The 25,402-nt window shown below is 43.0% G+C and overlaps 1 protein-coding gene across 2 annotated transcripts in view; it reads left to right on the top strand.

The window, feature by feature from the left end:
* The window catches only part of DPYD (dihydropyrimidine dehydrogenase), a 725,075-nt gene that overhangs the window by 475,197 nt on the left and 224,476 nt on the right, over positions 1-25,402 (top strand). For both annotated transcript variants that reach the window (XM_075002998.1, XM_075002997.1), the window contains exon 14: positions 22,835-22,999. In XM_075002998.1, the coding sequence (XP_074859099.1) occupies positions 22,835-22,999 (165 nt within the window). The remainder of the gene's footprint in view (positions 1-22,834; positions 23,000-25,402) is intronic.

The following is a 25,402-nucleotide window of genomic DNA, read 5'->3' as shown; positions in this document are numbered from 1 at the left end:
GCTCCAGAGGCCGGGGAGCAGCCGGTGAGGGAGGAAGAGGGGAGCCCGGTGGTCAGGGGCATCCTCGTCTGCCTCTGGGGAGGGCTCTTCTGGCAGGAACCACTGGGTGGCCTCCCGGGCAGCACCTAGCAGGGCGCTTGCCCCCTGGATGACTACCTGGAGGGCTTCCTTTTCCTGCTGCTGCTGCTGCTGCTGGGTGTCCATATCTGCTGTGACTTGGTCTGTGAGAGAGTGGCTACTGCTCTGCAGACCTCGTGCTGTGCAGGCCAGGTGTGTCTGGGAGGGGACCTTTAGGCTACGTCTACACGTGCACCCAACTTCGAAATAGCTTATTTCGATGTTGCGACATCGAAATAGGCTATTTCGATGAATAACGTCTACACGTCCTCCAGGGCTGGCAACGTCGATGTTCAACTTCGACGTTGCTCAGCCCAACATCGAAATAGGCACAGCGAGGGAACGTCTACACGCCAAAGTAGCACACATCGAAATAAGGGAGCCAGGCACAGCTGCAGACAGGGTCACGGGGCGGACTCAACAGCAAGTCGCTCCCTTAAAGGGCCCCTCCCAGACACACTTTCATTAAACAGTGCAAGATACACAGAGCCAACAACTAGTTGCAGACCCTGTATATGCAGCACGGACCCCCAGCTGCAGCAGCAGCAGCCAGAAGCCCTGGGCTAAGGGCTGCTGCCCACGGTGACCACAGAGCCCCGCAAGGGCTGGAGAGAGAGTATCTCTCAACCCCCCAGCTGATGGCCGCCATGGAGGACCCTGCTATTTCGATGTTGCGGGACGCGGATCGTCTACACGTCCCTACTTCGATGTTGAACGTCGAAGTAGGGCGCTATTCCCATCCCCTCATGGGGTTAGCGACTTCGACGTCTCACCGCCTAACGTCGATTTCAACTTCGAAATAGCGCCCAACACGTGTAGACGTGACGGGCGCTATTTCGAAGTTACTGCCGCTACTTCGAAGTAGCGTGCACGTGTAGATGCAGCTTTAAAGGAGCAGCTTGCTGTTGCCCTAGAAGGGCTAGTCCAGCCTGTGACCCGGTCCGCAGGCTTTCCTGGCCCCTTATTTTGAAAGAGGGTGCTTGTGTGTGTGGACGCTCTGCATTTCCTTCCGGGGCGGCTCCTTTCGATGTTCCCTGTCGCTACTTTGACGCTGAACGTCGACGGCACCAGCCCTGGAGGACATGTAGAAGATATGCGTCGAAGTCGCCTATTTCGATGTTCTTACTTCGAAATAGGCTACTTCGACATAGTGTGCTAGTGTAGGCATAGCCAATACGTTTTAAAAATGATGTTTAGCAATTACAGTACAAGCATCTTTACATCCTAATGTCTAGAAGAACATAACTAAATAAGCATATCTGATATAGGAAAGAGCAAATATTTTAAATTTGTCTTTTAATTTTTAAATGTGTTACTCTTAGATTTTTCTTTAGGTTTTTTCCCCTACATCTGCTCAAGAGAATGTAATTGTGTGACAATGCAAAACAAATCCTCCCGATTCCTTGTAACACCTTATTTAAGTACATACCACTCAGCTAGAAACTTAAAAAAGTGCACACACATTTTCCTCTTATAAGTTTATCTTACTGTTATTTTTGGTTTAACCTCCCCACCCCAACTCCAAATTTACAGCCCAAAAAGACTTTTAGGTAATCAGATTGTACAGTTCTTCCTCTAATTGACGGGTGTAAGCTTTATAAGGGTTTTGTTCACTTTGGGTGTTATTGTTTATGTTTTAGTAAAGGCATGATAGTACAGTGAAAGCCATGTTATCTTGCATTTGGATAACCAGCAAGTTCAGTTGACTGCCATCTTCTGGACCTGCTGCCCAGCTGGGCGAAGGGAGTGGGACCAGCTGCCCATGGATAGTGGGGCCAGCTGTGCAGATGCGGCCAGCTGGGTGGGGCTGGTGGAGAAGGGCTGGAGGCCCCAGCTTGTCTATTCAGCACATTTGATTATTCAACAAGCCGGTTCCCTAGGGATGCTGGATAGTTAAGCTTGCATTGTAATTTTTTTCACAAATTAAGGAAACTAAGAATATAGATTTTTCTGGCTCTTGAATGATTTTATTTTTATTTTGAGCTTTCGTTGTTCAAAACACACATTCTTCCCTGAACATCTTAAAGAAGTTTCTTCTCTTGTTTACCAAGTCCCTCGTGGTCACCAGCAATTCAGGTTGTTTTTTTTTAATCTCCTTTCTTTACTGGCTTTGATTTTTTTTTTCTAGATAGGCACAAATCCACATTGTTCTGGGTGTCGTAATAACACAAAGTTCTGCCCCAAAGAATATGAGGTTATGAAGAAAAAAGAAAAAAATACAAAACATAACAAAATGTTGGTGTACTCATTCAGCTTTTATTGCATGTCCCCTGTAGTGGCTGGACTAAATAAGAGTCTTATGCTGCAACCTGCTAAATGGTTACCCATTTAGTTGAAATTTGGAATTTAAGTATCTCTAATAGCCTGTGGCAAATAATTAATACATTGACACACAATTTTGTTTGGGTTATGAAATATAATTTCAATACCTCCTTAGTTAAACAGTATTAATTTATTTAAAGACATGTTAATGCTACCCACATGCCTGAGAGCAGACCAATTAAAAAATTAAATTTCACTCATGGTCATGCTTGGTTGATGCAATTTCTACTTGTCCATATACCCAAATAGCATAGTTGCAGATAAATTAATTTAATAAATCATTTTTTATTCAACTTGATGACCCGTCCAGGGGGACTCTATGGCCCTGTCCATATAGGCAGCTTCTGTTGGCAAAACTGGGCTTTGTTGACAAAACTCGCCAAGCATCTACACAGTTAAAGTGCTCTGCTGAGAGTTTGTCAACAAAACTCAGCTGTTCAGCCAGCAGCATTATACTTTCCCTGATCTGGTGTAACACCTCTATCAACAGTATTTTGTCAACAGTGTCCAGGTAGATAGTTCTGTTGACAGAGGGGGCTTCTGGTTCCCCAGCAGCCCTATTTGCAGAGCTTCCAGTCAGCCATTCTGTCAAGAGAGGGCAGGGCAGTCTGGCTGCTCTCTGTCAACAGAGCAGCTTGCTCTGTCAATCTGTTTTTGTGTGTGGATGCTATCTGTCAACAGAGGTACTGCTGAGGTTTCTCTGTCGACAGTGACCTTTGTTGGCAGAGGCTGCCCATGTAAATGTGGCCTATTTGAATGATGCAAAATAAAAATAATACAAGCAGAAGTCAGTGGCATTGTGTAATTTGCTTGTAACCTGACCAGGAGATACAAATTTTAGATAGCCTCTAGCAAAGTTCCCTCTAACTTTTCCCATCTATGGGCATAGTAAATTTTGTTATGTGCATTGAAGCATGTGCAGATGTGTGCCACCAATAGAAACATATGTTGCCAGCTGTGAACAGCTGCAGGTGCTCTGCAGATCAGGTGGGTGGCATTTGAATCTTTCCTGGGTGGCTACACAAGCACTCATCTTACAGGGAACACTGGCCTCTAGATCCAGCACTTCCTTTTCAAACTCTCTGCCCAGTGCCAAGGAATGGTCCCAGAGCTGCTAAGAATTGTAGGTTATCATAGCAAGGACTGCTGGGAAAGGGAGACAAGCTATACACGCAGATCTCTTCCCTCATAGCATTTAGATATTAGGTAGGAGCGCTGTTATTGGCATTTTATCCATATAAGACCTTGGAAGGAATCTGGAGGGAGCTAGATGACTGGAGAAGCAACCCTTGGGCCCTGTCTACACTACAGTGATCTTTTGAAAGATTATGTTCTTTCGAAAGAGCATCTCCACACACAAAAAAACAGATTAAAAGATTGATCCACCCTTTAGATAGAGAGCATCCACACAGCCCCCTCTCTTTTGAAAGAATGGGCCAGGGATCAAAAAAATCCAGTGCCATGAGGACTGCTCTTTCAAGAAAAAGGGCCCCTGGAGTGTCTACATGTTTTTTTTTTTTTTCAAAATAAGCTATCAAAAGGAGGTTCTCTTCCTCATCTGGGAGCAGAAGAGGGCTTTCAGAAGAAGAGTTGCATTCTTTTGATTTCAGATTGAAAAAGTGCATTTTGTGTGTAGATGCTCTGTGTGTTCTGTCAAAAAAAGGGCTTGATTTTCCAAAAGACCTTGCTGGTGCAGATGTGGCCTTGGAAAGGGAAGTTGAAATTCATTATGAAGCATAGAATTATGGGGCAGGAAGAGAGGATGAAAAATTGTCATCTGCCTTCTCAGTAAGACCAAGCACCATCCCTGACAGGTTTTTTTTTCAAGTCTATTTGCTCTGGACCCCTAAATGACCTTCTCAGGGATTGAATTCACAACCCTGGGTTTACAGCACCAATGCTCAAACCACTGCATTATCTCCCCTGCAGAGGGCTGCTTGCAGTGGCCTATGTATAATTGACCCTGTCTCAACACAGGGTCAATACATGGGCCACTGGGAAAGGTCTCTAGGCGGGAAAGATAGCTCAGTGGTTTGAGCATTGGTGATGCAAACCCAGGACTGTGAGCTTAGTCCTTGAGGGCACCATTTAGGGGCCCAGGGCAAATAGATTTAAGAAAAAAGCTGCCTGTCAGGGATGGCACTTGGTCTTACTGAGAGGGCCGGGGACTGGACTCAGTAACCTCTTAAGGTGCCTTCCAGCTCTATGAGAGACATATGCAATCTTTTCTTAAACATTTCCAAAGACAGGGGATTCCACAGCCTCCCATGGTAACTGTTTAGTACTAAACTATACTTAAGTTAGAAGGCGTTTCTCTAATGTTGAACCTAAATCCACTTGGTGCAGATTAAGCCCATTTCATTTTGTATGACCTCCAGACTCCTTGGAGAGCAATTGATCACCTTCCTCATTATAAAGATTATCAGGATCTCCTCAGTCTTCTTTTCTTGAAACCTAATAGTCAGTTTTTTAAAACCTTTCCTTGTAAATCAGATTTTCTAATCAGGTTTGTTGCTGTCTTGTGGAGTCTCTGAAATTTGGGACAAACTGCATTGACTACATCCCAAGTCAATGGTATTTGAACAGGGATGAAATTGTCCCAGGAGCAGGCTAATATGAATGAAACTCAAAACACTTTTCTTGTTCTGTAATCTCACGATTCTCTAATGATTTTGACCTTGTGCTACATTAATCATAAGTTGCCCACTGAGATTTCCTGTCATGTAAAAATTAAAGTAGACATTGTAGTGGTATTCTAAGCAAAGAAGGTGCTTTCTTGGGAATGAGTCTAGGTATCCACAGAACTAATATTTTTTTTATGTCTTGTTTTGGTTAAATCTTCAAGGACTAATGATGCTTAGCAGAAAATGTTACAGATACAGCATAAGAAGACCTCTCACCTTTACCCTAATCATCCTTCTTTCCTACAATATTAATACTTCAATGCTTTACCCCCTTTTCTCCAAGGTCCTGATAAATATCTCTCTCTCTCTCTCACTCACACACAGACACACACACACACAGACACACACACACTCGCTGCCCTACTGAATTCAGACATTTACATGTACATGTTTTTTTAAGTTAGAAAATCTGAAAAAAAAATGCCTGAGCAGATTAACACTGTCTTGAAAATAGCTATCAAGCAGTTGTCCAGAGACACTTTATTTTTTATGTTCCTGTGTTTGTTTGTATGTATTATCATAACACCAAGGGTCCCTAGGCGTGGATCAGGATCTTTATGGTGCTGGGCAGGGTACAAACACAGGAAATAACCAAAAAAACCCTCCCTACTTTAGAAAAATTGCAGTCTAAAACCAGTGACAACAGGTATACACAGGAAAAACATGAGGCAGTATTTCTCAACATGATGGTCTATGGTCTCAGCATTCCAGCAACTTAACTGTTAAGTTTCATGTAAGCAAAGGAGAACGATGTTAAAGGTGGATCATGAGATAGCCTTGCAGATGGTTTGTGTTTTTTTAAAAAAGCTATTTTCAGAGCAACTCTGGGGTATGAGGGGCAGCAAGGGCAAAAGATGCTTATTGGAAAATTTAACAAGTGGGTGATGCAGACAGGCTTCAAAAGACATAAAATATTGTTTCATTATACACTTAACTGATTGTGTTGGAAGTGAAGCATGAATAAGAGTTGTTTTGATATTTTTATTATTCAGCTTAAACAAATGTAGGCACCTCTGTATATGGGAGCCTCTAGCTGTTGCTCTGTGGGGGCAATCTGGCTCTAGAGACTACAATGCCCAGCAGGCTTGGGAAGGAGAGGGGACTTTTTGGGCGAGGCAGGAAAAAGGAGATGGTGGTCTCCTGTTGTTGGAGAATTAAGGCTGATGGAACAGGCTGCTCCAAGGCAAGTGGGAAGCTTTCTCCCAGCCAGAAACTGCTCTGGGGAGCTTCAGCCTGCTAATGAGAGACATTGCAGGGAAGGAACTTGACCAGTGTGTGTGAGAGTGCTGCAGTGGCCAGCTCCAGGTCAGAGGGCCTGGACTGACACACAGAACCCTCACCCAGCTGTCTGCAATCTGCTGAACAACAGCTGCATGCCAACGCAAGCCAGTAACTGGAACTTTGATAATTAGAGTGTACACTCGGGTGGGATAACTGATGGTAGTGTACATGGCAGATAGGTTTCATTCATTTCTGTGTACATTGATAATTAATTTCATTTGTGTTTAGTCTATAACTCTGTCTCCTTACGTTGTTAAGTAAAGCTGTGTGTTGATTCTTATGTGGTCTGTTAGACATATGCTGTTTATACCGTTTGGGAGTTAAATCCAGACTATAACGGAAATAAGTTTCCTGGAGGTTTCCAAAGGCACACCATTAAGTGTGTATGGCTACATCTACACATGCCCCAAACTTCGAAATAGCCATGCAAATGGCCATTTCGAAGTTTACTAATGAAGCGCTGAAATGCATATTCAGCGCTTCATTAGCATGCGGGCGGCAGCGGCACTTCGAAATTGACGTGCCTTGCCGCCGCGCAGCGCGTCCAGACGGGGCTCCTTTTCGAAAGGGCCCCGCCTACTTCGAAGTCCCCTTATTCCCATGAGCTCATGGGCCTATGAGCTCATTTGCATGGCCATTTCGAAGTTTGGGGCACGTGTAGACACGGCCTATGTGGGCCAACCAGGTGGAGGCACTGCCATTTTACAGAGCTTTAGAAATCCATGTGAAAAGGGGATTCCCAATTATCCAATATCACCACTGGGACACTCATGTTCTCCTTTCATTTTGAACCTATCAGGCACATAGACACACAACTGAATGCTACCTGCTCCCAAGTAACCCAAAGAGGAGAGAAAAGGGGTTACACAAGGATCGCTTTAACATTTCTGATCCACACAAAATGATTGAGAGTTCACTGTCAATATAAGCATCCACTTTTAGAAGTGAATGAGTTTCAGATTCTCCAAATATTTGACAAAAAAAAACTATTACAAATTTCTTTGCTCTGTATCTGAAAGTCTGAAAAATACTAAGTTTAATAATTGCAAAAGTGCATAGTAATAATAATGGCAGAAGCTTTATAAAGCAAAAGCAGCCTGAATTGCAAGGACTGTGTACTTTTGCCATTATTGTAAAAACAGTGTTCTTCATGTGAATTTGTTTTCCCAGAGACTCTATAAAAACTGTGAAAGGTTAATTCAGCCTAAGTTCCTGGGGATTTTTCTGATACCCTACTACTGATATTTGAATAATAAGTATCAGAGGGGTAGCCGTGTTAGCCTGTATCTGCAAAACAGTGAGAAGTCCTGTGGTACCCTATAGGCTTTCAGATTTTTTGGATGCTTCTGATGAAGTGGGTCTTTGCCCACAAAAGCTTATGCTTCAAAGAACCTATTAGTCTCTAAGGTGCCACAGGACTTTTTGTTGTTGAATAATGAGGATCCTGCTGTATCCAATTTAATATTCTTGGAACAGGAAGTCTGTTCTTTTACACCACAATTAATTGTCTCTACTAACTTTGCCTACAAATACCTTGAACTTAGATATTTTTACATACAGTAGTTTAACAAGGTATTTATATAGTTTTATCCTCCTGTTCACAGTGAGGCCATTGCGGCTATCTTAGTTCCTGCATTGACATTTAGTAAGTAGGAACCACAGTAGTGTTCTGACACCTATCCACTTAGTGAACATAAAATCATAGTTCCCCAGATGAAAGAAAGGTCAAATAAATTAACTTTTTAAAAGGTAATAATATGATCATTTGGTTAAATCCTTTTTTCTTGCCAATGAAAAGAAACTGGAGAATGTCACATAGTTTGCTCAACACAAATTTGTTTGTTTCATATTCTAAACTTGGGGAAAAAACATAACTTCTTTTCCTGGGCCTGGGGGCCCTCTCCTGCAGTGTACAAAATGCCTTCAGGATCCCTCATAACTAGTGAGAGCTTTGGGTTCTCAGCACATTTTAAAAGCAAACAAGAGCAAGGGAAGAGGATATTATAGCACTTTTTATTATGTGATTCAGTTTCTTTAGAAAAAACAAAATTCTTATCCAACATATTTGTTTTTCTGTGGACATTTGTAATATATAGTTTTTCAAGTGATGACTACATGTGCAACCTGGTAAAATTAATTAATTGGTAAAAGGGTACAGTGCATTCTTAACTTTTTATTGTCAGATCCTGAATATATTTATTTGTTTTTTGGTTCCCTTAAACATGTCTTTCTTTCTTAGTGATTGCGAAGGAAACAAGTTATTATTGTAAAGCAAGGGCAAAAGATAGCAGACCTCTTCAAGATGGAATCAATGGTAAGGCCTCAATGTGAAACTCAGACCCCATCGATGGATCCAGCGAGATATGGCTTCGGAGATTCACCATTGTCCAAGGAGCAGAAGAATTGCCTAAGGGAGAAGCTTTGTGAAAGATCCAAGATACTCGCACTGAATAAGTGGGATGTGGGGCGTGCAAAAGGGGTTGAGCACAGCATCAGACTGCATGTCTCTATCCGAGTTGGAAAACAAGTGACAGCATCTTCAAGAGCTGACCGAGAATGACATCATTCAGCCACTTCTCTAAGGTGCTTGTACACAAATGCAAGAAGCCTGGGAAACAAACAGGAGGAACTAGGGACCCTGGCACAGTCTAAGTAGTATGAAGTGAATGGAATAACAGTGACGTGGTGGGATGACTCACATAACTGGAACTTGGTCATGGAAGGATATAAACTGTTAAGGAAGGACAGGCAGGGGAGAAAAAAAGGAGGAGTTGTGCTCTATGTGAGAGAGCATTATGATTGCTCAGAGCTCCAGTATAAGGAGGGAGAAAAGTTAGTTGAGTGTCTTTGGGTTAAGCTTAGAGGCGGAAGCAATAGAGGTGATGTTGTAGTTGGTGTCTGATATAGACTGCCAGATCATGGAGATGAGGTAGATGAGGATTTTTTCAGACAGCTAAGAGAAGCTTCCAAATCATAAGCCCTGGTTCTCAACAGGAGACTTTAATCGTCCACACATTTGTCAGGAGACCAATACAGCAGCACACAGACAATCCGGGAAGTTTTTGGAGAATGTTGGAGATAACTTCCTAGGACGAGTGCTGATGGAACCAACCAGGGGCCATGCACAACTTGGTAAAGGCACAGGAACAAACAGTCCACTGCATAGTAAGAAATGCAAATATGGTAGGCAACCATCTTGGCTTAACAGGGAAATCTTTGGTCAGCTTAAACTCAAATAAGATGCATATATGAAGTGGAAACTTGGACAGATGACTGAGGAGGAGTATAAATATATGGCTGGAAAATGTCAGGCGGTAATCAGGACAACAAAGGCACAATTGGAACTGCAGCTGGCAGGGATGTGAAGGGTAATAAGAATGGTTTCTACCGACATGTTAACAAAAAAAGGGCTATCAGGGAAGTTGTGGGGCTGTTACTGGATGAGAGAGGTAACCAAGTCACAGATGATGTAAGAAAAGCTGAAGTAGTCAATGCCTTATTTGCCTCAGTCTTCACAGGCAAGGACAGCTCCCACACTACAGTACGAGACAATGCAGTATGGGAAGGTGGAGGGCAGCCCTCGATGGGGAAGAAACAAATTAAGAACTGCTTAGAAGAACTACATATACACAAATTCATGGGTCTGGATTTAATGCACCCAAAGGTACTGAGGGAATTGGCAGAGGTCATGGCCAAGCCTTTATCTTTAAAGGCTCTTGGGGATCAGGAGAGATTCCGGATGACTGGAAAAAAGGCAAATGTGGCACCCATCTTTAAAAAAGGAAAGAAGGACAATCCAGGGAACTATAGCCTGTCAGCATTACCTCAGTACCTGGGAAAATAATGGAAGGGATCCTCAAAGAATCCATTTTGGAGCACTGGAAGAGGGGAAAGTGATCAAAAGTAGCTGACATGGATTCACCAAAAGCAAGTCCTGCCTGACCAATCTGATTAGCTTCTGTGATGAGGTAGCTGGCTATGTGGACATGGGGACGTCAGTAGATGTGATATACATTGACTTCAGTAAAGCTTTTGATACAGTCTCCCACAACATTCTTGGCCATAAATTGAGGAAGTATGGATTGGATTCATGGACTATAAGGTGGACAGAAAGCTGGCTTGATGGTTGGGCCCAACGGGTAGTGGTTAATGGCTCAATATCTGGATGGTGGTTGGTTTCAAGTGGAGTGCCCCAAAGCTCGGTCTGGGGCTGGTGTTGTTCAACATCTTTATTAATGACCTGGATGAGGGACTGGATTGCACCCTCAGCATGATTGTGGATGACATCAAGCTAGGGGGAGAGATAGATACATTGGAGGGTAGAGATAGATCCAGAGTGACCTGGATAAATTGCAGTATTGGACCAAAAGAAATCTGATGTGGTTCAACAAGAAGAAGTGTAGAGTCCTGCACCTGGGATGAAGGAATTCCAAGCATTTTTATAGGCTGGGGACTGACTGGCTAAGTATCAGTACAGCAGAAAGGGACCTAGGGATTATAGTGGATGAAAGGCTGGATATGAGTAAACAGTGTGTCCTTGTAGCCAAGAAGGCCAGTGGCATATTGGGGTGCATTAGGAGGACCATTTTGAGCAGATCTAGAGAGGTTGTTTTTCCCCTCTAGTTGGCACTGGTGAGCCCACATCTGGAGCATTGCATCCATTTTTGGGCCCTCCAATATAGAAAGGATGTGGATATGCTGGAGCAGGTTCAGCGGAGGGCAACGTAAATGATTAAGGGGCTGGAGCACATGACCTCTGAGGAGATGCCGAGGGATTTGGGCTTATTTAGTTTGCAGAAAAGAAGACTGAGGGGTGATTCAATAGCAGCCTTCAACTTACTGAAGGGGAGCTCTAAAAAGGATGGAGATATTTTGTTCTCCATGGTGACAGACAGCAGAACAAGGGGTAATGGTCTGAAGTTACAGAAGGAGAGGAGTAGGCTGGACATTAGGAAAAACTCTTTTACCAGGAAGGTGGTGAAGCACTGGAATGTGTTGCCTAGAGAGGTGGTGGAATTGCCATCCCTGAAGGTTTTTAAGTCCTGGTTTGACATAGTTGTGGATCGGATGACTTAGTTGGGGTTGATCCTGCTTGGGGCAGGGGTCTGTGAGTCTATGATTCTATGAATAAAGAATCCTGCAGCACACATGCTTCATTCCTTGTGGTGGTCTATAAAAAGAATGAGAAAGTTCAGATGCGTGTTGACTACCGCACCATAAACATCTGTACTGAGGTGGATGGGTACACTGTGCTTGAGATTCAAGATGCTTTTGATTGTTTGCTGGGAAGACAGTGGTTCTTAGTTTTGGGCCTTCAAAGTGGATATGAAGAAGATGAGAAGAAGACAGCCTTCATCTGTCTGTTAGGGTTTTACCAGTTTGAACGCATGCCTCAAGGGATTTCTGGGGTATCAGCCATATTCCAACATCTTATGGAGAAAGTTGTGGGAGGAATGAACATATTTCAAGTCTTGGTTTATTTGGATGACTTGATTACATTTGGAAGAATCTTGGATGAGCATGAAGAAAGGTTTCTTAAGGTCCTCGACCGGCTGGAGGCCTATGGCCTGGAGCTTTATATTGATAAGTACCACTTCTACAGAACATCAATGAAGTCACATTGTGGGTCACATTGTGTCCCAGGAAGGTGTGAATAATGATCCAGATAACATAGAAGTACTCGTCATATGGCCATGTCCCAACAATTACAGAGAGCTTAAAACCTTTCTGGGATTTAGTGATTATGACCATGGGTTTGTGAAGAATTATGCTACCATTGTCAAGTCTTTGAATGATCTCACCCGGGGATACCCACCTAACAAGAGCAAGTCTAAAACCCAGAGTAAGGGGAGGCCCCCATGACCTCCAGAGCAGAGGCACTATGGTCTCTTAGCAATCTTTGCACAGCAGTGGGATGAGAGGTGTGAAAGATCTTTTTGGGATATCATTAACTGCCTTACTCATGCTCCACGCCCTGTGTCTGCTGACCCAAACAAGCCATTTATCTTACATACAGATGCCAGTTTGGAGGGCTTAGGAGCAGTTCTATACCAAGAAGTGGCAGGCAAATGTAAACATGAGGCCTTTGCCAGCTGAATGTTGTCTGACAGTGAAACGCCTTACTCCGTCCACAAGCTGGAGTTACTGGCCCTGAAGTGAGCCATCACTGAGAAGTTTCGTGACTACTTGTATGGTGCTGAGTTCCAAGTATGGACAGACAACAATCCATTGACATATGTGCTGATGAGAGGTAAGCTGGATGCTACTGGACAGAGATGAGTGGCCACCTTGGCCAGCTATGAGTTCAGCATACAATACTGGTCTGGAGGAATCAAAATCATTGCAGATGCATTGTCATGGCACTAACAGCCATCAGAAATTGCTGAGATTCCTATAGATGGGATGAGAGCCATTTGCAATGGAAGTTATCAATGGTCTGAGGCCCCTGAGAGCTGTAGTGCTAAAACTGTGGGTTTACAACCCAAGAGTAACTTCGTTTACCACCCAAGAGTGCTCCATTGGCCTCTGTGAAATATCTTGTACTGGACCAATTTCCATTGTCCACGCCCAATGCTTCGGACTGGCAAAAAGCCCATTTGCAAGATCTGACATCCACAATACCTTACTTGCAAAAAGAGAGGGGCAAAACCCTGTAGCCATTGTTCCCTCCGCTCCAATTGAAGGAGTGGAGCAAACTGAGATTGATACAAGGGTCACATTAGGTCCATTGCAAAATGGATGAACACAACTGGTACTACGAACAGAGTACAGAGCCCTGGCCACTAGAGCCCTGCATGATGATCTTGGGCATTTGAAAATGGAAAGAACCCTGGAGCTTATCTGCAGTAGGTCCTATTGGCTCCAGATGGTGCAGGATATACGATGGAAATGTGAGACATGTACCCAATGTGTTCAGTGGAAAACTCTGCCCACTAGAGCATCCTATCTGCAGAATATCATGACCAGCAAACCTTTGTAGGTGCTGTGCACTCTTTAAAACTGGATAGGAAAAAAATTGGAAACTTCTTAGTAGTGACTGACCACTATACCCAGTATGCTCAGGCATTTCCAGCACATGACCAGAGAGCCACCACCATAGCTAAAGTATTGTAGGAGTACTATTTTTCAGCGTTTGGCCTCCCAACTCAGATATGCTCTGAGCAGGTGTAAGACTTTGAAGGTCACCTCCCAAAGGAGGCTCTGAAGGTGGCAGGACAGTCCAGGACAACCCCTAACCACCCACAAGATGACCCTCAGCCAGAATGATGTAATCAAACTTTATAGGATATGTTGGGGACTTTGCACCCAGTGCAGAAGGCAACCTGGAATCAGCATATTGCATTTTTCATCCATGCCTACAATGCCACCAAGAATAGTACTACAGGAGCCACCTTGTATTTCTGATTGGATGAGAGCCCAGATTACTCATAAACCTATGTTTTGGGATGTCAGAGGATGGGGAAAGCTATGAGACACATCTGTATTATGTTTCCCGACTATGGCAAAAACCGCACAATGGCTACCATTTGGCTATAGTAGCTGCCCAGAAGAACACAGAGTGTAACAAACAACAGTATGATGTGAGATTGTGTCTGAAGGAGCTCCAACCTGAGGCTAGAGTTCTGCTGCAAAATGTAGGTGTTGCCGCCAAACACAAGATAGCTGATTGATGGAAGGTAATACCCTACCTGGTGGTGGAAAGACTTAGTGATCTGCCTGTCTATGAGATTAAACCTGAGATTGGATCAGGGCAAATGAAGACAGTACATAGAAATGTCCTACTGCCCCTGAGAGAATTGGTTGGTGCTCTTCCTGAAAAGGACCATGACTTGGGACTGGGGTAAAAAGAAGGTACTAGGCCACATCTACCGCTCAACATTGACAGTGAGCATTGTGGGGCTAATCTACACTTACCCAGCACTTTTGAGAGTGAATCTGGAGAGGATGATGTTCCCATGGAGCATCTTAGAATGGGAATCAGATCCCAGATCCTATCAAAGGAACATAGGGAAAGTTCAACTTCTTCAATGCTAAATCTCAGGGCAAAAGTGTTTACACCTGTGGCTGGAAACCCTCCTTCTGCCTCAAGACTGGCCTGTGATGATGAATTTGTCCCACTCACATTTCCAGACATTCTGGAGGGAAACCGGGTGGATAGAGGTGATTTTCAAGTGGAAGGTGTCCCTGGTGGCCAGGACACCCCTGTACATGAGGAAGAGATATAAGGGCTTATACCAATAGAAAGGGAATCATCAAGAGAATCCGCCTTATTCTTATCCTCAGAAGAGGGTCCCACAGCCCCTGCTATGCCCACTCTCAGTAGGCATGATAGACTTATAAGGCCAGTAAATAGGCTAACTTACAATTCACCTGGAGTAGTTGGGGAGGATGTGGTACATCCAGTGCACAGGCTTGTGGAAGTCATAGGCTACATCTACACTAGCCCCAAACTTCGAAATGGCCACGCAAATGGCCATTTCGAAGTTTACTAATGAAGCGCTGAAATGCATATTCAGCGCTTCGTTAGCATGCGGGCGGCCGCAGCACTTCGAAATTGACGTGCCTCGCCGCCGCGCGACTCGTCCCAAAGGGGCTCCTTTTCGAAAGGACCCCGCCTACTTCAAAGTCCCCTTGTTCCCATGAGCAGATGGGAATAAGGGAACTTCGAAGTAGACGGGGTCCTTTCGAAAAGGAGCCCCGTCGGGACGAGCCGCGCGGCGGCGAGGCACGTCAATTTCGAAGTGCCGCAGCCGCCCGAATGCTAACGAAGCGCTGAATATGCATTTCAGCGCTTCATTAGTAAACTTTGAAATGGCCATTTGCATGGCCATTTCGAAGTTTGGGGCTAGTGTAGACACGGCCATGGTGGGTTTTCTCAGTCCCTTGGAGGGAATTCATATGAATGATGTAATCAGAAATGTGATTTGCTATAATGACAAATTCTCAGCTGCGGGGATGCTGTAAGGAATATGAAAGTAGGAGTTTCAGAAATGTGTTCTTTATGGATCATTTACATAGAAGGGAAAGAATTTCAGGGTGGGTCTATGTAAATAAATAACTTCTTTGTTTGTAAGACTGGCTGGGTAGCAGATGAAACAGTAGTGTTTTGCCTATTGTAAACCACTTGTTGTTGTAAACTCACAACTTATGTTATCACCCAGTATAAGAATTGTGGAATATCACTGATGTTTGAAATTATTGTGGGGTTACAGGGCAGTCATCATCACTCTGTAAAATGTGGATCACATAAGGCTCCCCTAGGCAGAGCACTGTGGAGCAGAAGTGGGAGGGTTGAACCAGATGGGAGCTTTTTGGCTCTGCAGCCATAGTTCTGGCTTGACTAGTTCTTCTCCCAGCTGTTCAAAGACAGAACTAGAGCCCAGACCAATGCTGGGGTATGTAGTTGTTCTGTAAGAATCCACCCTGGTGGATACTGAGATTCTTATGGCTAGGCCCAGAGCTGAAGCCACAGAGAGTTGAAATCACGGGGTTTTGCCGAGAGCCAAACCCACAGAGCAACAGACAAGCAGCCGGCGAAGAGTAGCAGGCAAATGGCCAGCAAGGGGCGGCTGGTGTAGAGCAGAGGGGAAGTGGCTGCAAGGGGTGTCTGGCAGAGAGCAGAGGGCAAGTGGCCAGCAAGCGTGGCCAGCAGAGAGCAGTGGTGAGGTGACCAGCAGATGATTCTGCCCTGATATGGCAAGAATCTCTATGCTGATGCACCTGTGAACTCTGGGTTAGTAGGGACCAGACAGCAGTATGAGTGGAGAGTTGAGGAGAGGGTACACTCTGTCAGTGGGGGTGTGCAGATAAAGAGCTCTAAGCAAGGGACTTGGCTCCGCAGACTCTGGGGACAGTGCCTTGCTTAATGTGGTTTTCCTTTCCTTTCTTTAGGAATACCGTATGTGTCACTGTGTAAATTTGTTAGACAACTGTTATTAAACAATCTGTTTCTATCTCAGACTCTGTGCTTGCGAGAGGGGAAGAACTGCCTAACAGGTACTCCGTAGATAGGGTGAGATTGTTTTAGGTTACTGGGTGGGGGCGTCTAGCTGGTTTGGTTACACTATTGATGGAATTCCCTAGGAACTGAGCCTGCCATTAAGAGAAAGTTTTCACTTTTAACGCATTTGCACAACTGGGGTGGCTTCAGGCTAGACCATTGCTGCCGATCTCTGCTGCAGCTGGACAGGCCTGAGATAACAGACAGAGGAAACTTGTGAATGCCTTCAAAACCTCAGTGTTCACCAGCAGAAAGAGCTCAGGGAAAGATATTCAGCAGTCTTGGTATTTTCATCTAACACTGCTCTCTTTGGCAAGATGATGAACTTCATTTGAGAAAATGTGGATGTGGCTGGTGTCTTTTCTGAGACATAAAGAGCCTCCTGTTCATGTAGCCCTGGAGGTCCAGTGGAAGAGAATTGCTGCCACACTAGCTGATCTCATTTGTAGTCAGTCCCTTGTATGTCTTTCTCTTGGCTTGTTGTAACTTGCCAATGTAATATGTCTCTTTTGGAGTCACAGATGAAACATAGTTTTTCTAAGCCTGAAATCTGTTGTGGTTTGAAAGGCTTCCACAGGAAACAAACAAATGTCCTGTGGGCCATTGTATTAATTTGCCGTTGTCGTTCTGATTTCCTAGCAACAGTTTTTTTCCCATGCCTTTTTTCTTTAATTAAACTTGGGGCGAAAAACAAGCATTGAACTGTCTGGGTGGCTCTTAATTAGGAGTCTTCGGTCCTTGCTTTTTAAGGAATATGAAGGTTTCATGCTGCTGAGCTGTAGTTTGGCTGGTTATTATTTCCATAGCATGTGGAGATAAGAGGTACTGGTGTCACCTTGGGTAATGTTTCTGTGATAAGTATTGAACACCCTTCCAACTCCCCACTTCCACACAGACGTCAAAAATAGCTGAATCCAAAGACTAGGGAATTTTCTTCTTGTTTACCTATTTATCATAATGAACCTTCGCAGAATCAGGTTCAGGGCATGATATAGCACCTTTCAAGATTCTCTGTTCAGATTCCATTTGCAAGTTCTTCTTTAAATGCAGTAGAGCAAAAATGGATTTACATGACAATACAATTTTCTCTTTGCAGATTGAGAAGAGAAGGAATCCGAGTAGTGATATCTGCCCATGCCATACTCATAACGGCTGTGTCTACACGTGCCCCAAACTTCGAAATGGCCATGCAAATGGCCATTTCGAAGTTTACTAATGAAGCGCTGAAATGCATATTCAGCGCTTCATTAGCATGCGGGCGGCAGCGGCGCTTCGAAATTGACGAGCCTTGCCGCTGCGCGGCGCATCCAGACGGGGCTCCTTTTCGAAAGGGCCCCGCCTACTTCGAAGTCCCCTTATTCCCATGAGCTCATGGGAATAAGGGGACTTCGAAGAAGGTGGCATCCTTTCGAAAAGGAGCCCCGTCTGGACGCGCCGCGTGGCTGCAAGGCTCGTCAATTTCGAAGCGCCGCTGCCGCCCGCATGCTAATGAAGCGCTGAATATGCATTTCAGCGCTTCATTAGTAAACTTCGAAATGGCCATTTGCATGGCCATTTCGAAGTTTGGGGCATGTGTAGACACAGCCAACAAGAAGAAAACGACAGGTTGAAACAAGATGGCAAAAATATCCTGTAACACTTTCTTGAGGGCATTGCAGTGAGAATACCTCAGCTGTCCTGATCTGAATGTCTAGTTTTGGAACAGACAGTTTTAAAATCTCACATAGCATAATTTTCCATGTAACTGGGGCCTCAGGAGAGTAGTGAGTAGCAGTGTTCTTAGAAACTCATTTCTGTCATTGAAGAAGAGAAGTTGGCTGAAACCCAGCTCTGAACCAGTGACCCCTAGATCATTTGTCTAATGTACTCCCTGCTAAGCCTTTTTAGTTGTGATGACTGATTGGGAGAAGGAAGGTGGTGACAAAGGAGGTTCTGGATAGATAGGCTATACTAATTTTCTTAGGGAGATTTTGTTTTCTTTTGCTTGTTTTATTTTGTTTTACATGCCATTCTTGCAACTCTGTCTTTTGATGAAATGAAAATGATCCTGGAAGAAAGAGTGAAGCAAAACGTTCCTGATAAGATGATAGAATGTCGGAGCTCGCATCTTGGCCTAAGTCTCTGTGGCTATGTCTATACTGCAATAAAACAACCCCACACCCCTGAGTCTCTTAGTCTCAGCTGAATCAGGTTTATGAGTCTACAAATAGCAGTGTGGGCATTTGGGCTTAGGCTGGAACCCAGGCTCTGAGATCCCCTCCCCTTGCAAGATCTCAGAGCCTGAGCTCTGCCAGAACCCAAAAGGCTACATTGCAATTTTATAGTCCCACAGCCTGAGCCCCACAAGGCCAAGACATCTGACCCAGGCTACCCATGGCCATGCTGTGGGTCTTTTACTGTAGTTTAGACATACTAGTTACTGACGAGCACCTTTTGCTTTCTGGGCTGGAAACTTTGTCTTTTTGAACCATGTGACAACACAGACTTGAGGTGGGCACAGCTGTGAAAGGAGGATGGAGGCATGAATGGATTTTATGCAGCAAGCCACATTTTTAGTAAATGTAAACATAGGGAAAGGGTGTTACCAGCTATCACCCATGTCCTTCTACGTCAGGTATGTAATTGGTTCCAGTGCAGGAATTATAGGGCTCTTACCATATAACCCATAACTAGAGCAAGGGTTACAGGGCTCCTGACATCTAATCCATAACATAGGGTAGCTTCACGTCAGGCTATCCCAGATGCAACTCAACCTGTGTCCCTGAAGTGAGTGTTTGAAAAGAGATTAGTCTCAAGGCCAGCACAACACTAGGTGGTTAGAGGAGGGGCCAGAGACTCAGGAACATCAAGCAGCTATTAAATGTACCGATTGTATTTGATGAATGAGGAGGGACAGATTGGTGACCCTGAAGTTAGAAACAAGCACTCCCAATTTGTGAAGATAACAAATCTCATCAAAACTAGGGTGGGGCAACACCCAGAAAAGTCATCACTCCCACCCTGGTGCTGCCAGCATTCACCCAGGCTCGGCTGGCTTCCTGGCTCCAGAGTTGCTGGCAGTCCCCTGGCCCCATTCAGGAATCCCAGGGTTTTGCTTCTCCTGAGCCCTGCCTGTGCCTCCCTAGCTGGTTCTTGTTAACTGTCATGTTTTCATATCTGGCAACCTCCCAGTGCCTGGGCTGCCTGATATGAAAGAGTTTACTGTATTTTGTATTCTCAATAAGCAAGGTTTATTGCCTTTTCCTTTAAAAAGGTACCATGTACTTCTCATAAGCATGACACTGGATTCCCCTTACTTGTTCAGAGTTGGTAAGATGGAGCTGCTGAAATGGAGCCAAAAGAAGTTCCAAATGTCATCTGCTCTAGGTTGAACAATGGGAGTTCAGGAATGATAGCCAAGCCAAATTCTTCCCCCACCCAACTGTCCAATGGCTACCAGACACTCCAAAGGGATGGGGGAGCTATCATATGTTCTCTCAGCAACTGTGTCCTTCCCCTGCTGCTGGGGCTTTTCCCTGTTCACTGGTGGTCTCTTCAAGTTTCCCTACCCATTGAAGCAGATGGGTGGCATTTCTATATATTAATAGCTTCCTGTGCTGAGGTCAAAGCACAGGCATTTGCAAAGTAATTACTAGGAAGACAGTGGAATTATTTACTAATGCTCAAGGGATGAGAGGGAGGGTGAAGAAAATATTTTGCATGTCAGCTCGAAAATATAAAGATAAGTTTGCATTATGTATAATATTTGTAGTCCTGATTTTGCTTCATGCATGTTGAGGTTTCACTGAACAATTTTTTTAGTGAAAGTGAAGCTGAAGTGTTAGTGAAATACATGTTTGCAATACAAGGCAGAATACTTTAATAGTAGGATGACTGGATGGATCAGTTTTATTGCAGAATAATTATGAGAATAGTAATAGATTAACTAGTGCTAGTTACTTGGTATGATTTCTGTATCTGTGAATGTACATACTTACCCAAAATATTTCAATGTACACAGAAAGAAAAAGAAAATTATTCAACTATGGAAACAAATAAAAATTACCGGAAATTTACATACAATATGAAGAGAAGTCCTTTTATCCTCTGCAAACTCTAGCATTTGGCAGATTCAGGAATAAATAATCTTTTGTGGCAAGGGTATGCCTTATCAAACATATGCAGATAAGCGCTAATTAATGCTAATTAAGGTTTCCTGTCTATCTAGTTGGAAAAATGTCCAAATGTTATGAAATCCAGTTAGTATGCCTATTACCCTAATTGTTTTATAGGGGATGGTTCTTAATTAAAATATGTAAATTGACCTTAATTGCTATATACTAGTGGGGGGGGGGGTTCATGTTATCTCACTACAAGTGACAAGATGGTGAGGATGGGTACTTAAACAAATAATTCTGATTAATCCTTCACAAACTGACCTTTATTCAAAATTATTTTTAATTAGAAATTGGCAAAAGAAGCATTTTCCATCTATACTTCTCTTTAATTTTAAATAATGTTGGAATATTACAGATCTTTGTTAATATGGATATATGGCAGTTGTGAATTGTAGCTTAATTATTCCTTACAAACAAGTTAATTTTGTATTTGTTTACTGTTTGTTATTCAATGGTGATGATCTTAAATTAATCTGAGGGGAAAATGTTTTACAATGTTGGATTTAAATATGTAGCTCTTTCTTTCTTTCTTTCTTTCTGTGCATCTGCTAATACCCTGGTGCTTTCTTTTGATGGGTGGAGCTTCAGTGCTACTATTTTATTTCTGGATCTTATAGATGCCCCCACCCTCACCTTAATTTCAATGATGCATAGAATTCAGTGTTTGCCTGTCTGAGATGCAGGGCTGAGCATGAATATATACAGTTACAGGATTGTGGCCTACACAAAAGTTTTTCTGTAAGGCCCTAGGTAGCTTCTAGCTTAAAGCAAAACTGTGCTGTTTAAACAATACTTTGTATGTGGATTTTTCTTATATAGCTTAAATAACTTGTAGTGGTATCACAAAACAAACAAACAAACAAAATACAAAAAACAAGCAGTCCTGTAGTACCTTAGAGACTGACAAAATTCTTAGTCTTTCATGTGCTACAGGACTGCTTGTGTTTTTGTGAAGCTACAAACTAACACAGCTACCCCTCTGAGACTATTTGTAGTGGTATGTTTTCACGTAAAGAGCAAAATACTTACTTCAAGTCTAACCTGAAGAAAAACAATAACAGAGAACATAAGGTTATCATGAGAAATAGAGAACACTTTGTGTGCGTGTATCCTCTTTCACAGGCTGCAGTAACTCTGACAACAAAATGGTTGCTGAACTTGTAACAGAGAGAAAAATTTAAGATGTAGGACGTAGAAAACAAAAGACATTACCATCTCATATCTCCATCTATCACAGGGATCTGGCATAAATACAATGAATGTTCATTCTCTACCAAATACATTAGCTCACAAAAGGCCAGCGTAGGCACCTCTGCATGCTGCAAAGGATACATAGCTGGAATACCGAGCAGCTTTTGTGAGCAGTCTAGGTGCAAGATCTTTTATCCGTTATTACAGAAATTCAGCAATCCAGTACACCCAGATAGGGGTTGCAGTCACTATTGCAGTCTGTGCGGTAGAAGAATTTACAAGGTGCACCTTTGTCTGGGGCATGGATTCCTCATCCACTCCCACAGCTGGCACTACCAACTACATTTTAGCCAGTTTCATCCATCAGACTAGATTCTGCAATCTTGCACATGCAAGTAACTGACAGATAATGGGCAATCGGCTAATGCAGAGGAAACTGTGAAACTCACTCTGTATAACCTGCTGATAAATATGTGCTATTGGTTCCTTTTTCTGCCAGTTTGGAGTGGATGAGCTGATACAGCCCCCAGCTACAGAACCGTGGCCTTCAGCTTAGGCAGCTCATGCTGTTAGTTTAGGATACCCCCTGTTCAATCCCCAGTGTGTCAGCCAAGATAAGAACCATCATGTAAGTGGGGGCTCATCTAGGATTTATGTGACAACCACCATCTTGACTGACACACAAGGGATTGAATCAGGGACTTCCAAAGCTCAAAGCATGAGCTGCTACAGCTTGAGCTAGAGAGACAAATTCTGTTGCTGAATTTGTAATGACTCCTATTTTCTGTGATCAGCATGGGCAGGAGAGACCCTGCATCCCCCCAGTGGATTATATTGGCACAGCAAAGCAGTCAAACTGTGAGGTTAAAAACAACATTTTTATACTCCAAACTATAATCTCAGATGTTACTTGCAACAAAACTGTGTATCACATTTTAGGTGGGAGTATGTATTTTAACTGATTGGCTTCCCTTTCATTAATACATTGTATCATATACACTTTATACAGACTACGCAGGATTGTGGATTTTCTGTTTTTACTTTGCAAATTAATCTGAAAGTTTTTCACTTTTTTTTAACAGGACATAGTAACCAATGTTTCTCCAAGAATTATACGTGGAATTACATCGGGCCCCATATATGGCCCTGGTCAAGGTTCTTTCCTAAATATTGAGCTCATCAGTGAGAAAACTGCAGAATATTGGTGTAAAAGCATCACTGAACTAAAAGCTGACTTTCCCAACCAGGTGAGTACAACTCAAATATAAAAAAAGCTGATATTCCTGGAAAGCCTCCAGTTCATAGATTCATAAATTTTGATGTATGCAATATATTTTATTAAAGGGTCTGTAAATAGCTTTTCCATTCTAAAAAAAGATTAAACTAAACTAAAATAAAATAAAATAAAACACCCACTTAAGAGCTCATCAAAAAAAATCTCCGCAACAACCAGCTTTGTTACCTGGATGCTGGACGCACAGCACAGAAACAGATGAAAAAGAAAACACCTGAATACCTGTTTTGATGGACTGATTTTGCACTTATTTGAAGTCTTCCAGCTGAGTGATGGTGTTGGATTTCTGTGTACGGAGGTGTCTCCAATAGGAACCCTGATTCAGTGGCCCCAGTGCCCTATGCGGTTGGCATAGATGGGTTACAGCCACTATTGTAGCCCATTAAAATTACATTTTTGAGCTGGCTGTGTATCAGCCAAGCACTCTTGTGCTAGGTTCAAAGTGCAAATTGTTTCCCCATGTAATCTGCCCCCCTCCCCACCCCTCCCCTTCCCACTCCCCCGCAACTTTACCAAATCTGAAAACCCACGAATTATATGGGTGCAATGGATTTCTCTCTACACGCATTTAGCTCAGCCTAGTTCTGCTTAGTCTTCTGAGCACTTCTAATTGATATTGAGTGTGGTTAGAGATGTAGAACAGTTAACAATACAGTGACTCCAGAGTACTTGATCTTATTTTCATTGTCATTCTCTCATCACTTGATACAAATCCTAACTAGTATTCAGTCCAGTTAAGAATTAGTTAGATTATCACAGAGAGTAACCTATAACAGACTGACTGTGGACATTAAATCAGTGTTGTGTAACTGAGGAAGGTATGTGATTTGAGTTTGAGTTAAGTAAACTCTGTTCACCCAGACAGAACTACGCGTCCTTGCAAATAACCAATAGTCATGTTAGATCAGGTACATATTCTCAGATTTACCTGTGAAATGCCTAGACCCTTCAGTCAGTACCAAGCAGGTGATTTAGAACCTGCAATGTACCAGAATAACACTTTTCTGTGTGAGGTAAGACTTTTTTAGCAAAATTGTGGCAAAATTGTTTAATAGTATAACCCCAAGGAGAGATGCCATTATCCTCCAAATAAGTTATACTGCTAGGGCTTCCCAAGTAAATGAAATCTCCATTTTGCAAGGACTTCAGGGACCCCTGAGAATAGTTCATGGGACAGATATCTCAGAATAGCCAATAGGCTGATAGCAAAGGCACTCCTTTGGGATGTGTGAGACTTAGGTTCCAAGCCCTGCTCAGATCCCAGCAGAGAAAGGACTTCAGACTAGGTCTTCCATATTCCATGTCAGCAACCAGCCACTAAGTTATAGAGTCAGTCAATCTTCCTCTCATCTAGTGAGTATTTTATTATTTATCAGTACTGGAACAGCTCCAGCCAGGGGCAAGGAGAAGCCACAAGAGAAAAACTACTCTAGTGATTAGGGCACTCCCTTAGGATGTCAAAGACTCAGGCTCAAGAGCTTTCTCTGCCTGGTCCAGAGCAGAAATACATGTATCTTATGAGAAGGTTTCAGGCAAAGATATTCAGTTCATTGGAACCATTTGTAGGGTACACTTTCTTTTGTCTTGTATACCCATCATCTCTTCCAGCTGCTACCATGAAAGGCAGGATTAATCAGTCTGAGTTGGCAAAAATAAATGCCTATCCACTGAGTACTAGTTGTTTGCCTCAGATGAAGGTTTATTACTTTGTGTGGAATTAAAGGAATGGCAAGAGAGAAAACACCAGCAAGTGGGGAAATGAACTATAAAGTAACTGCTTCATCTGTCTAGTGTACAAATATATATAAACTTCAGTGAAACCAGAAATACAAGAGCAGTTGTATACATATTAAAATATTTAAACAGGATAACATTTTTATGAGTTGCTGCCTCATTTACTGCGTTTATATTGTTCTTCCATTTCTTGAAAGCAACCAGTTAGATCCTTTTCCTGTCATCTGATCTCCAGTTCCTTGTTTTTATTGTGCTTCTCATCTTGTTCTCATTCCTGAAGTGTGAGTACAGGTAGCTGGAAAAGAAAGCTTTAGTATGTCACAAATTAAGTTGTAGTTAAATGCACAGCAAATGTCTCATTTGACCTAGATATTGCTGCATGTGGAATATTTGCTACCATGCTGAGATTCTTGGGTACCAAATCTCTGTGGGGTGAATAGCAGGTTGGAGAGTGAATGTGCAAGTAATTATGTTAATTTTATACTTTTGATATGAATGAACATTGTTAATTTGAGTCCTGGACCATTCTGAGTACTACGTAGAATAGATTGGCCAAGCAGAATTTATGACTCTATCATCATTTTACAGGTAGCTCATAATATATATTTCATCATGTTTTGGA

Source organism: Carettochelys insculpta, chromosome 9 (genome assembly GCF_033958435.1).
Source record: "Carettochelys insculpta isolate YL-2023 chromosome 9, ASM3395843v1, whole genome shotgun sequence".
NCBI lineage: Eukaryota > Metazoa > Chordata > Testudines > Carettochelyidae > Carettochelys > Carettochelys insculpta.
Note: the sequence above shows the minus strand (reverse complement) of the source record. Positions and strands in the feature narration are given on the sequence as shown.